This window comes from Falco biarmicus, chromosome 3 (genome assembly GCF_023638135.1).
Source record: "Falco biarmicus isolate bFalBia1 chromosome 3, bFalBia1.pri, whole genome shotgun sequence".
Classification (NCBI taxonomy): domain Eukaryota; kingdom Metazoa; phylum Chordata; class Aves; order Falconiformes; family Falconidae; genus Falco; species Falco biarmicus.
Window position 1 is genome coordinate 75244092 of NC_079290.1, and position 14079 is coordinate 75258170.

Genomic DNA, 14079 nt, shown 5'->3' on the forward strand with positions numbered 1-14079 from the left:
AACAAAGCTTTTAGAGAGCTTTGTGAAGAGATAGGAGTGACTTTGCTATTTGCCTCATACATTACATTGACGTGCATGTGCTGTTGTGTCAAGAAGTCAATAAATCATCCTGCTTTTTAGCAGTGGTTGTAGCATGGCTGTAAAGGGGAAGAGGGAATTATCCCAACTTTACTGAATGGTGAAGCTAATTTATCAAGGTAAATGTGTCTTAAAAACATAGGCATAATTAATTCATATTTAAATCTGTGGTCAGTTTTAGAAAACAATTTTATGGGTTTCTGATGAGGTATTCAGCTAGAAGATTAACTAGAGGAAATAATTGTTTTTAAAAATTTGTAATTCCTTAATTTCTAACTTCTCAATTTTCTGGAATTCTGTTTTTAAACAATAAAGATGAAAGTAGTCCTAATAACTAGCTCTGTCCATAGCCATTATTAAAACCAAAATTTTAATCTCTGGCACAGTGGAATTGAGAAGAATATTGTAATTCTCTGATCTCCAGGGTTTCCAGAAAACACAATCAGAATTTAGGGGGAAAACTTAGCATTTGTAATCCTTATTTATTGATAGAATAATTGAGTTTTGCCCAAATTTAAGAACTGTGGATCTCCTGCCACCAAAAAACTGTTGTGATTCCCCAGCTCAGTGGTTGTGAAACTGGTGACTTCCAGGACCAAAATGTGTGTGTGCGTGCATGTTTGCAATGGAGTTTTAACTAGCAGCTCTGCAGGGAGCAGCAAACTGCAGCTGCCTGTTGTTGGTAGCTAGCTGTTCTCTGGCAAGTGCAGTCAATCACAGACGATAATCTGTGTGCTAACTTCTCTCCTACCATGGAAGAAATAAGCTGCTGCGGTCATGACTTAGAAGTAGATATGGAAAAAGGGCTGTATTTGGTACAGAGGAGCCCAAAAGTGATTGCGCAGAAACAACCAAACCAAAATAGCAACAACAAACAAAACATTGTTCTGATTTGCTAACATGATTGTTTGTCATTCCTCCACTAAAGCATATAAACTTAAAATTTTGCTTCAGAATTACAAATATCAATTAAAAAGAACATTAATATTAGCTTTGGTCAGGCCCCTTGCCAATAAATTCAGTTTGAGGAGAGAAAAATTTTGCTGATTGCATGCCACTGTAATTCTCTGCATTTCATCATCTTAAAAGACACTGAGCTAGAAATAGTTCTAATGAGGACTGTTCTAATACTGGAGTATTTTCAGCACTTATAAAGACTTTTTTTTTTTTCTTATAATCAGGAAAGTTTGCACTAGGAATTGGACATACAGCCAAGAGGAATCATGCTATAGGTGTCATTAGAAGCTACATTGTGAGTATATAATGTTTCAGAATTTCCGATTGTTAGGTACCATCAGGTGAATTTGACACTTCTCTTTCATTTCAGCTACTGTCTTGAGACACATGCCAGTTGGAGAGTGACAGGACACATGCATTGATGCAGAAACTGAGTTAATCAACATTACTGCATTCCTTCCTGGAAACAAGCAGGAGGTACACTTCAGTAGCAAGAAAGGCAGTATGTACTTGTTTCCCTAGAAAGCGTTGCTCAGAACAAGACACTGAAATTTTCTGGTGTGAAGCAGTTTCTCAGTATCTGCCTTCATTTGATCTTCAAATGAAGGTTCATCACTTCACGTAGAACTATCCTGGCCTGTTAGCTGTGGAAAGAAATGCAAGCAATTTCCTTATGCAGACGTCTAAACCAGGTCTTTCCTCCAAAAACATAGCAGAGGGACTAATACCTTGCATAATTGGTGATTACAGCAGTTACAGAGGATATAAGAGATCTTTGTTCAAATCCCTCCTCTCTATGCTGTCCCCTTTGAACATGCAGTTCCAGTGATCTAGTTGAGCAGCCTAAAAATTTCAGTCTTTCCTGTAGAAGCTGTGCCACTGTAAAATGATTGAATTAGTATGCATATGTGACTTTCTTGTTCAATAATCATGGCACTTGCCCAAGAAGGGGAAGGTCCTGTTCCGAGTACATAAATAGTGCTGAAATACATTCAGCTGAGACTGAGGCTCTGGAAGAAACTGGATTTTGGTATCTCTCCCATCTCAGACAAGCACTCTTGTTTTCAATACTCTTTGATACTTAAAAATGCAAAAACTAGGCATGCTTCTGTTTCTGCGAGTTTGGGTGGGGAAGGTTCGGCGCATGCTTTAAGACTGTCTTGTGAAATCTCAAGAGAAACTCCCTGCCCATGCAGCCTGGTGAGGCCGAGGCACTTGCCAGGTGCCTACATTCATGGAACCAGTGAGGTTTATGCTGTTAGCTTCCTAGGAGCCTTGACTGGCACAAACACACAGTTCGGGGCCCATAGATGCCTTCTGGCTGTGTCTGAGAACAGAAAACACATTGCTAATAGCAATGGACTAGGTTATGTGGTTGAATACCTCTGTTGGTTTTCCTTCTGGTTGAATATTCCAGCCAGCATTCGTACTTTCTGTTTGTTTCATTTGAGAAACACAACAGAACTGCTTGAATTTGAGATGTTTGCCAGAACTCTGATACCGATTTCATGATGTGAAAGCTGCAGAACTTCTGTTATCTTTCATTTGGAAACTCACAGTTGTGTGGGCAGTGACCTTTTCATATCAAGTGCATGCTTTCTCTTAGCTATCTTTGGGCATGGGTGGTTTAGTTTTCTATCTTGGATAACATTATTTTTTACTTTTCTTTTTTCTCCCTCCAGATGTACCTTCTTGTATTTTGTTTGCCCATTTTGTATATTAAAAGTATCCAGGAACTTTTTCTTCTCATTCAGAAATATTTTCCAACTAAAATAATTAAATTAAAATGAGTCTTCAGCCTAGATTTTACCGCATTCCTGCCTGTATTTTTTGCAAAAGCCCTCTCACAAGAGACTTCGGTTTTTCCTTCCTTTGTCCATGTGTCTTTATTTTATCTCTCCTCATTCCATACACAGATGTGCCCCTGCACTAGTTTCGTTAAATCCTAGTCTTTTCTAGCCAATTCTGCAAGGCATATGGGAATTGTTAATGTGAAAGATGCTCTTATGTGACAGAGCTGCTGCTGCCCTTTGCCTAGCAGCTTTACTAGGAGAGCAAAGCCTTGACCTACTTACTGCTGAGCTGCAATAATGTTGGTTTTTTGTTGGCATTGTTGTTGCTGTTGTTTTTTCATTTACACTAGCCAAAGAAATCGCTTTTGCTGTTGAGGAAATTTAGAGTCTGCATTTAGGAAATGAAAGAGTATGCAGGTCTCTGCTGTGAAAGCAGCTTCAGCTCTCCTTTAAAGACTCAGAAGTTAAAATGTATTTTAAGTCATATAAATGTATTCTAAGTAATAATAACAAAGAATTTTGTCAAGGTTAGTACTACAGACTATAGTTCTTCTAACCTAATGGTTGGAATAGCTAATTCAACATTGGGTAAAGCTTCCTGAGTGCTGGGATGCAGTGATGCATTCTGTCATCTTCCTTGGCAGCCTTTATTGTCAAGAGTTGTGTGGCTGCATCTGTATTGAAGAAGCTGTTGACTTCTACAGATTGCCACGTCTTGGTCATATCATAGTTCCAGGCTCAGTCTCATGACCCAGACACACAGGAGCTCGCTGTACCCTAGAGTCAATGGAAAAAAAATATCGATATGCCCCGTGAGTACTTGGCCAGAGCAGTAAGGGGAACTGGGAACCCAAGCTAAATACCCGGAGACAAGTATAGACCTTAGCAGAGTAGGGATGGAGGTTGTAGAATTAGTTTCACGTCGTTAAAGATGCTACTCGCTTGCACTGCCAAAACCTCATGCTTTCTCATGAGGATAAAGCAATAAACATGAAAAGTATTGCCAATGCCCTACGAGGAGAGGGGGCCAGAGCACAGCCAGAAGCGCTGTATGCAGCAACACCTCAGGGCCAGCCCCTTTCTTTCACTTTTGTGTGAAGAGATAACTTTGGCAGATGGAAAGGAGGAGCTGAATGGCTCAAGCAGAGTGTCAGGGCAGGATGAAACACTTCTCTGGGCCAGCTCTCCATTCACTCTTTTTAATGCAAATTGTCATCATCCTCCCAGCTGGGCTAGTTTCCTGGAGGGGTGAAAGATGCTGTCTAGAAGCCTCTCTGAACGGTGCTGCTGGGAATGGGAGAATAGGAAGGGTCTGAGCAGTAATGTACTTGGTACCCAAGTTTGTTCTTTTGTTCTTGCTTTTCTTTCCCCAGTGTCTGATCTTACAGTCAGTATGGGAAAACAAGAGAGATACAAACCAGTGGCTTCTTTGAGCAAGAAGCCATGTTCTCTTTTCTATGCAGTGCAAGAAGTTCTCCAAGAGCAACTTTGTTAAAAAATGAACAAGGTTTTGCAGAAATGCTTATTCTACTAATTACACAGTCTGGCTTTATCTAATCCTGAAAAGACTTATCATCCCTGACAATGGGTTAATGTACTTTCTAACGTTGCTAGTATTGCACAGTTGTTACACTCTTTCCCAATGAGCACTGGGACCTTAAACATGATAATATGAAACCTTTAATTGTTAATGAAAACAAGCAGTTTGTCTATGATCTTAGTTTGACAATCCATAAAATAGTGTTTCTCAAATGACAAATTAGCAACTTGGTTACAAAGAACAAAGTTTAAACAACACAACAGTTGTATGCACAAAGCTACCACGTCTTTTTTTTAAATCAGGAAAAAAATTTATTTATAAAAACGTCTCATTTAATTTACTGTCAAGTCTCTAGCTGAATACAGTGGTTTAGAACACTAACGGCCCATGCTTTTATACAGATTAGCCAAAGCATGAACATCAATGAAAATTAACCCCCAAAAATAAGTTTTCTTTGCTTTATGTTATGAGCCACAACAGTGTTAAAACTGGAACAGTAATGAAAGCAACACAAGAGTTAGGAAGCACAGTTGCTTAAAGAGTAAAGGAAGTATTTTCTTTTGATGTCTCAGAATAATAAGAAAGTTAGAAATGGCAGAAACTCCTCTGTAGATTAGTCCATAGAAAGCATTGTCTCATGGGGCTTTGGAAAAGTCCTGTCTGGTGGCTAATGCACTAGGGCATGATGAGATACATTACAGAGCCCCCAGGCCAGTAACTTCTGAAGACAGCCTAAAATGTAGGAACAAAAATGAGGAAAAGAAAAAAAAAAAAAAAGGCAAAGAGAAAAAAAAAAAGAAAAAAAAAATCTTCTCACTATTAAAAAAATAACACTTGAGTACAACCAGCATAGAACAGCATTTCAATGCAGGCAAGTTTTCTCACACAGAGATTGGTGGTTTGTTTTTTTTTAAAGTGTCAGTTATTGAAACAGTTACAATAGTCCAGAACAATTTTACAGCAGTTTTCTAGAGCTTTAAAATAGCTGAGGTACCTTGCATTATTTCCAGTTTTTCCTTCATTATATACAAACAAACAAACAAACAAAAAAAAAGCCCAAAACAAACCAACCAAAAAAAAAAAAAACCCAACAAAACCAACCAAAACCCCCTTCTGGATAAGTGCAAACTGTAACAATGGCAGTTCTACAAATGGTTACAGTGACAAAACTTAGTGCAAAGGTACTAAGGTGAGGAAAAGCCCACAGAATACAGAAATGACACAAAATACTGAGATAGTACTTAGCCCTATACAATAATAATAACACACTTTGAAATACCATGTTTTAAAAAGTATTGCATTTGCATTGTGTTTTTAGTTTATATTAAAATGCACTGAATACAGTTCAATTGTTAAAGCTTTGTGTCCAAGGAGTGCAAAGTGGATGAGCATGGCGGGCTAATGGGATTCTGGATTTGGAAGTGGTGAGGAAAATATTGCATTACTGAGTTATGCAACAGAAATTAAAAAGAAGGCGGATGGACAAACAGAAAATGCAGTTAAAAACTAGTTCCAACAGCTAGCAACCAGCCATTACATCACCCAGCTGTCTTTGGTTTGGCTGCAACTAGATTTCTGGTTTTAGTTAATCTGAACATTGTTAAGTTCTTGTTAAAGGGATGCTATCTGTTCAGCTAGCAACCTTTGAATGCATGATTAGCAGTGAGTTACATAGGGATGTATTTTATACAGAAACCTAACAAAGAATGTTCATTTTGGCTGAACAAAGTATATGTGGGAGGGCGTACCAGAGTAGAGACTGTACATGTCTGATTTGTACCTACTACTAAGTACTTACAGAAGTAAGTACTTTGTCAGTATATATGAGAGTAAAATGTCGAGTGTAAAAGGTGAAGCCTACTCTCCCTCCCTAAAGTGGCGTTCTTAAAATCATGTTTTTCCAAACCAGAGGAAAATTGTTGCACCCTTTAAAAGAATGAAGTGCAAAGGCACAGGTGCCTGGTATTTTTTTATTGTTGTCTTCCAATAATTATAATTTAGCTGGTCAGACCAGAAAGCTTCATTTGTTGTACGCAGAAGTACCTGAGGTTCTGGTATTTTGTAGCCCCTATATCCTGCTTGCAGGCAGGTGTTGGGGCAGGGAAGACAGGAGTCTTCAGGCCTATTGAGAGCAGCAGAATGACCAAGGGGGCCAGCACGTTACGTGGGATTTCAGGGGCACTAACAATCATCAGAAGCGGCAGATTTGCAGGTTCTAGCCATATAGAAATTCATCAGAGGTGCCAGTTTGCCATAGAAAAATGTTCTGTAGTTGGAGGGATCCCTTCAAATGGATTTAAGTATATTTATATGCCAGGCAGCACTGCTGGAGTAACCAGCTGTCAAAATTTTGCCTCGTTTATGTTTTTCTTCCTCTCCAGGTGTCTCCTTGCTGGGGTGGGGGCAACCCTGCGGGGCTGCTGGAGGGCCGGCCCTGGCGGAGGGATGGCACTGGTGGGGCGAAGGCCCCAGGCCGGCGCCTGCCCACTGTTGGAACTAGTTGGTAGGTGGTGCCCGGGTGTTAGTCGTTATGGAGAGCGGAAGACGACTTGAGTCGGCAACAGTTAACACTAGCAATTTAACAGAAAATAAAAGATGCCGTATTGTTTCCTTGGTAACTAGGATCTACCACAGACTCTTGGTAGAGCTGGCAAAGCTTGCATTGTGTCTCATCCCTTCAATATGGAGCAAACTTCTGGCGGTCAGATTTCTTAACCCCGCTCGTCGAAGGAATTTTGGCAGTGTAAGCGGACAAACTCCCCGTGGCCCCCGCGGCGGCCGCGGCATTTAGTGCCAGGAGTGGGACAGTTTTCATGCCAAGCAGACTGGAGACAGGAACGGCATAGTGGGTGGTTGGCAGAGTTGGTAGGGGAGGGGGGGGTACTGACGGTAACGGCGGAGGCGGCCGCCAGCACGGCCATGGAGGTGGGGGTGGAGGTAGGGGTGGCAGACTGAGAGAGGTTCATGTTGAGGTCAACAGGGGTCGTGACGGAAGCGGTCTGGGTGCTGACTTTAGCCATCTCTAAGCTGCAAACGAAGAGAGGAAGAGGAACAAACAGGTTGGGAGGGTCCAGCCAGGGTGGTGGGGCCAGGAGGAGGAGGAGGAGGAAGGGATGAAGGGAGGGAGGACAGCAACCACAAAAGGGCAGGATTAGATCAGTGGACGAGGGGGAGAGACGAGTGGGAGGGAGAGGGAGGAGAGAGAAAAAAAGGGAAAATGAGGGTCAAAGGAGGAACATGTTATGTGTTAAAGAAGAGAAATAACAAAAGGGTTTTTCATGATTTGATGGTGAAAACGTTACTGAGACTCTACAGTTCTTTCAAAAAAAAAAAAGGTTGCGGGGGTTGCTAGTTCATTTTACACATGAAAAAAAGAAATTAAGGAATGTGGGTAATGGCAAAAAGATGGAAAAAATGAAACTGAAAAGAAAACTTAAAATAACTATGAATTTTACTCCCCAGCACTGGTATGGTGAATTTTGCTTTTCAAAATTAACGTTTTTTTTGAAAGGGGGACGCGGGGGGTTTTGCTGATTTTTTCAATTGGTCAATTTTGTGACATGAATAGTACCCTTTGTCATTTTGCTAGGATGAGAGGAGACTGAGCAATGATTTGCTGCTTCCATCTAAGGCATAAATTTTTGGTGTTTTTTTTTTTTAAGAAAGTTAGTTTTTCATTTTGTTCACTGAGATCAATGTGCATTTTTCATATAAAACAAACCTGATTAGCCAGTGTGTTCACTTCAGTTTGTACTTTTCCCAGACTTTTTTTCTTTTTTTTTTTAAATCACAACAAAATATTTATGCAATCTGATTATAAGGAAATTAGTAAAAAGGTAAACTGAAATACACCCCAGCTTCCACAGCAGTGGCATCCTTTCTGAGCTTGTGGCAGTGGTTACAGTGAACATAGAAGAGCTTACCAGCTAACAGACAAGGTACTGCATGGATACAACACACACATTGTCAGACAGGCCCCGCCAGCACAAGGAAGTTCAGATTAGCCCAACCTCTGAGCCCAAGGCAATGACAGGCTCCTTGGAGGATGTAGGTATCAAACCACCTTCATTTTAATCTAACCACCCATCGGCACGTGAGGTGAGTTTGGCCCGTGCACTTGGACTTTTCTCTACATTTTTAGACGTTAAAATACAGTCATTCCAAAAATACGGGGTTTTTTTCAGATGGCAAAATGTTTACCTAGAGCAGGGGTCCTCAAACTGTTTAACCAGGGGGCCGGCGCGCGGATGCAGTGGCAGGCAGCCATCTGCGGCTGCTGGGTTCCCCCCCCAACCCCTGGCCAGGGGGGTCTGTAAATACCGGGGGGCGGATTGAGGATCCTGGGGGGCCGTATCCAGCCCACGGGCCGTAGTTTGAGGACCCCTGACCTAGGTAATTCCTCCCCTTGCCATCTGTTGCAGCTTGTACGCTGGCTTTTGGGTCAGCGGACAACCTAAATACTAATTTCAAGGGTGCATTTCACGTGTGACCAGCTGGGAGACAGGGAAGCCTATCAAACAAATAGGACTACGGGTGAGAAAATCTTTGCTAGCTGCAGTCACATGTGCATTAATTCTAAGTTTGGGGTTTTTTTCAGTAATTACTTGCCAGGCTCCTGAGCTTTCTGTGGGAGTGAGCTGAGGAGCTGCTCCAGCTTCTCCCTCCCAGCGTGGCGTGCCAGTGAGCAGCCGGCCGGCCATGCAGAGGACCTGTCTGGCAGAGGACCTACCACTTTCTCACAAATCCCATCAGGCCTGGGGAAGCTTCCCAGCACAGCATTTGTGCTGGTCGCTGTTGGTGCCAGGGGCTGGGTGTGCAGACTTAAGAGAGCAGCTGTAGCCAGGCTAGAGGTTGGGAGGGGAGCATGGTCGCCCTACTCTGGGCTTGGAAGAGCCTTACTTTTCCTCAACTTAGACTTACATGCAGTTTTGAGAGTAACAGCCCCTGGTCTATTATTTATGGCCAGAGAAAGGCAAGGGCCAGAAGGCCTGGCTGCATTGCGCAAGGGCAAGGATGCAAGTGCTTGACCAGTGCTATATAGGGGATGGGGACGCTAGATTAAAGCCTCCCAAAGCAGTGCTGCTGATGGTGAGTCTAAAGGATACCTGAAGTGCGTCTGAGCTTGGGAGGAACACTTGAGCAGCAGGTCCTCTCTTCCCCACAAAAGAAAGAGGGCTTTTGGAGTATTAACTCCTTGGTGGCTTTTGCTGGGAAGTTAGAAGGTGCACATCTTCTCTGAGGACGTGGGAGGGGAGGAGGGTGAGTGCATGAAATGCAGACCCGTTTGTGGGAGGTAAAGCTTTGGTTTTCCTACCCTGTGGTGTTCATCTGTCCCCATGGATGAGCAGTTCAGAATTTTTCTAACCTCACAGCTGAGTAGTTCTTTGCAGAGGGAAGAGCATCCTTGTGCTGTTAGCTGTGCTACTTGCTACTTGCAATGTACTTGCGCAGCGGGGTTTACGTCAATAATACTGAATCAGTGAATGCAACTCCAGGGTATATCCTCGACTTGGCGTGTTGGAGTTGCATGGTGATACCTTAGTAGGTTTTGAGAAATTCAGTTTATGCAGATTATATTACTGGATTTTTTTTGTATTTCTAAATCAGTATTATTCTGGGAGGGAGGCATATAGAAAGATAATGTAGGACTTGGTGTTTCGGTGACTCTGAATTTGCCTGCCTTGCATTTAACAAGAACAAAAAAATCCTTACTGACACAGGGGGTATTCAAGTGTGAGCTTTTTCCTGCACTAGCAGGGAGAATAGATCCCACAGGTTAAACACTGGTGTTGGTAGCAGCCACTCAAACTCCCTGGTGCTCTGATGTACTCACACAGGTACAATTAAAGCAATAATTTGCCCTGCTTCACGTTTATTACTGATGGTAACACATAAGGTAAAAGTATGTCAGGTTAGCTATCGGCTGCCCTGTGACAACGGCAGTTTCCCAAACCAATTGTAGATGCAACAAAGTTGGATATGAAAGTGGATGAGGCAGCCTTCATACAAAATTTTCATGGTGCCAATTTTACACTGTCCCTTTGAAGACCTACACTAGATGAATATACACACCAAAGGCCCCATCCTGCATTACCCCAAACTAGTGAAAGAAATAAAGCTCAAGTGTGGCTTGGTGGTGCTGTTAGCTCGGTGAATGAACCTCTTGTCAAAAAGGCGGTAAAGAAATACCTTTGGGAAACTGCTCTTCAACAAGGAGCAAGTGCTTCTGGCTACAATTCATTTATAATCCAAAGTCCCATATTACACAGGAAACCTAAACTGCAGTTCATTCTTAATGAAAGCTAGAAGGTGGAATTGGATAATGAAAATCCAGTTACTACAGTGAAGACAAGTTAAGAGACAGAAGATTTTACAGGAAAAAAAAAAAAAAGACACTTCTACTGCAAACAAGCTAGGACACATTCTACTCATACAGAGGTCAGCACTCAGGTAATCAATACAGAATTAAAACAATACTTTAGAAAGATTTAAATCTGTCTTATTGTATCAATGTATTTATATATCTATGATTTAGAGTATGTTATGTACATATTTGACACCAGATTACAATAAAAGTCTTAAAACAATTTGATAAATTATTCTATAGATGGCAGCTTTGGTTGGAGGCTAGTTTAAAGATACACACAGAACGTTTCAGGACACTGGACAGGTACTATTTTTTACATCCTATGCTGCTTTTAGACATTGATTTATGCAGAAATACTGGCCCTGGAAACCAAATTCATGAGAATGACGTATTTTGTGGGGGAGAGGGAAAAAGTTCACCTTACCCTGAATGCTTATATGGCTTTTATTTATTATAATTATTTTGACATACCAGACTATAGTCTAGGCACTGTACTCCGCTCTTCCCCAACACTGTTTATTTCATGCCAACATCTATAAAAGAGACAGCAGTACTTGTGGCAGATTTAGGACTGACAGACACTGAAATTGGTTCCAGTGTGCGCAGGCAGCAGCAGCCTAGCTCTGCCTCTCAGAAACTTGCCTGAGCACCTTAACCCCAGCTACAGCAGACCTCCCTGGTGGCTGAAAGTTTCTCAGTTCTTCCTCCAGTGTGACTGCGAACTAGCACTGCTGCTGTGTTGGCACCTAACTGGACAGGAGTTTCTCTTGTGAAAGAAGAAATCAGGAACAGTGTCACTTCTTAAAATGAAAAAGTCACCTTAATGTCCTATGTTACCTTAGAGCTTAATTTATTATACATTACTTTAAGAGTCTTCATTTACAAATGAAGTCACTTCATCTAAATACAGTTTCAACACATGGTACATAATAATATATGATGGTTTATTGTAGATGATGGTAACAAATGACTTCTATCTAGAAATTCAACAGGAAGAAAGTATTTTGTTTCTGGTTTCACAGGGTATAGATAAGAGTATCCATGGTATATGCTGAGAAGTTTTCTTCTTTGCAAAGGTATGTTAAAAGACCTCAGATATATATCCCATTCCATCAAAAGAATCATTAAACAGCAATAAACAGAAGTGTAAGAGTTCACAGGCTTTTCTAGTGAGTCAAACAGAGGTTTGTTCACTAGAGTTTCTGTCTCTGGTGAGCAGCTCACTGCAACTCCATTAATAAGTGCATTAATTTATTTGCATGCTTTAGCTGTCTTGAAGATCTTAAATTGTTATCTTCTGAGATCCAGATGCATGCCATATGGTGTTTGTGCAACTAAAAATGAAGGGGTCTATTCTCCTCTCGATGTGTGGGGAATCCCTGAACACCAAGAGAAGAACATATCCTTAAGGGTTAAAGGAGGGAACACATTTTTATTTGATTACAGGGCTTATGGAAGTGACTTATATTTGCTACAAAGAATATTAAACAGAAGAGCTGTAGGTTGTTTTAGGATTCTGGAAATGGCTTATCTTAGGCTTCACAATGCCACCCCTCAATATATTTGTCCCTAGGCAACTACTTTCAAACTGAACTATAAAAAGGAGTATTTTTGTTTGCTGTAACACAGAGCTGCACGAACGTCCTTCTCCCCCGTTAAGGCATTTACAGTGGCTTGCAGTGGTGCACTACAGAACTGGGCTGGAGAGGAGGCTGGATCATAGGAAGCTGTAAACCTACTATGACTACAGCCCTCTGTATAAATCACATACTTTCTACTACCTTAACAGCAAACACAGTTAAACACAAAGCTTGATTCATATCATGGTGGTTTTTGGTTTGGGTTTGTTTTTTTGTTTTTTTGTTTTTGGGGGGGGGTGTGGGGGAGTGGGGAGTGGAAGAAAAAGGAAAACAAAAAAAGCAATAAAACCCATATATACTCCCCTTCCCCACAGTATATTGCCTTGGTCCACCATTTACAAGCACATCTATGAGACAGCAATACATCCATTACACTTTCTTCTCAGGGTAATTGCAAGTAAAGGCAGTATCAATTTTAACAGTTTTCTAAATAATCATATCAAAACTGATAGAGACTTAAGCCATCACAATGGCTTAGCTAAACAGCCAGTGCTTTCATTAACTCTGTCACTGGGAAGCAGAGAAGCAGATAGTCTCATCCTGTCTCATTAGGGAATGTTTTTTACACATATGTGATGCTGTCTCCGAAAAAATAAATCCCGTGCCTCTTTAGCAACCAAACGTCAGTTTAATATCAACTCCGAGTGGCAATTTCCAGTTAGTAAATCAAGTCTGTTTTGCAATGTTTTACTATATTTGCCATCTAGGACAGTAAAATGGGTCTGTGAAAAGTATTTTCTTCTAAAGAATTTATGATTGTCATTTCATTTGATTTATCTGCCTATATTTTAGGTGGATGCTAATGTGAGTATTCAGATTTTTCAGCTTGTGTCATTCATTGTGTACCTGGAATTGCACCAGATTAAGCTCCTTTCCATATAAACCAACAGCAAACACAGGTTCTAATGATACAGGCTTTACAGATCATTAGGAATTGAATAATACTATGCAAAATAGACACTGCGAAGCAACTTTCTGGATCTATCTAGGACAGACATTTGCTGAAGAGCAGACAGAGCAATCTCACAGAAGCATTATCACTTACAAAGCAAACTTACCTTGCATTAATGAGGTACTGTGCTAAGCTGATGTTTGCTGGGGATCCTGTGATTGTAACTTGTCGTTCTGCGGAGCCTTCTGTGGCATTAGCAATCTTGATCTGCGCTCCTGACATCTGCCTGATTTCATTTATCTTACTGCCTTGTCTGCCAATAATGCAGCCTATTAACTGGAGCGGGACAAAGACTGAGATTAGTGCCACAGACACAAGCAAAACCCACTTAACTGCAATTTGTAGTATTGCTAAAAACACGGCTATGAAAAGCTCGCTATCAAAACAAAAGATTTTTGCTGTGCCGTTTGGAAGGAATAACTAGCGCAGTCTATTGGCTTTATGATCGCACATCTCTAAATTAAGTTTCACTACTTCATAGTTATCAACTCGGCATCAGATTATTTCACTGTCTTGCGTGGCAGAAAATGACAGCATGGCATGGTGCTGACAAATACAAAACACAGCCCAGCCTGACCCGCCAGCGGCCGCAGCAAGCCAAGAGCGGCAGTGGCAGCCAGGCTGGCCCCCGGCAGCTGCCGCTGTGCGGCTCCGCACCGTCCCCTGCGCTGCTGGCCTAGGCTGCCCTGGGCATACGTGGGCCGCCCCGGCCAGGTGCTGCACTATTAAAGTCAGTGGGATTTACAGATCTG

The 14079-nt window shown here is 41.6% G+C and overlaps 1 protein-coding gene across 8 annotated transcripts in view; it reads right to left on the reverse strand.

Annotated features, from left to right (window-relative positions):
• LOC130145587 (poly(rC)-binding protein 3-like) overlaps positions 1-14079 on the reverse strand; it is a 67660-nt gene that overhangs the window by 7015 nt on the left and 46566 nt on the right. For 2 of the 8 annotated variants that reach the window (XM_056330569.1, XM_056330568.1), the window contains exons 12-13: positions 13434-13603; positions 1885-5100 (exon numbers count right to left, since the gene is read on the reverse strand). The exons of 2 other annotated variants lie outside the window; for them this stretch is intronic. In XM_056330569.1, the coding sequence (XP_056186544.1) occupies positions 5064-5100; positions 13434-13603 (207 nt within the window). In that variant the 3' untranslated portion in view covers positions 1885-5063. 4 more of the 8 variants (XM_056330566.1, XM_056330564.1, XM_056330563.1 and 1 more) reach the window with 3 other exon arrangements.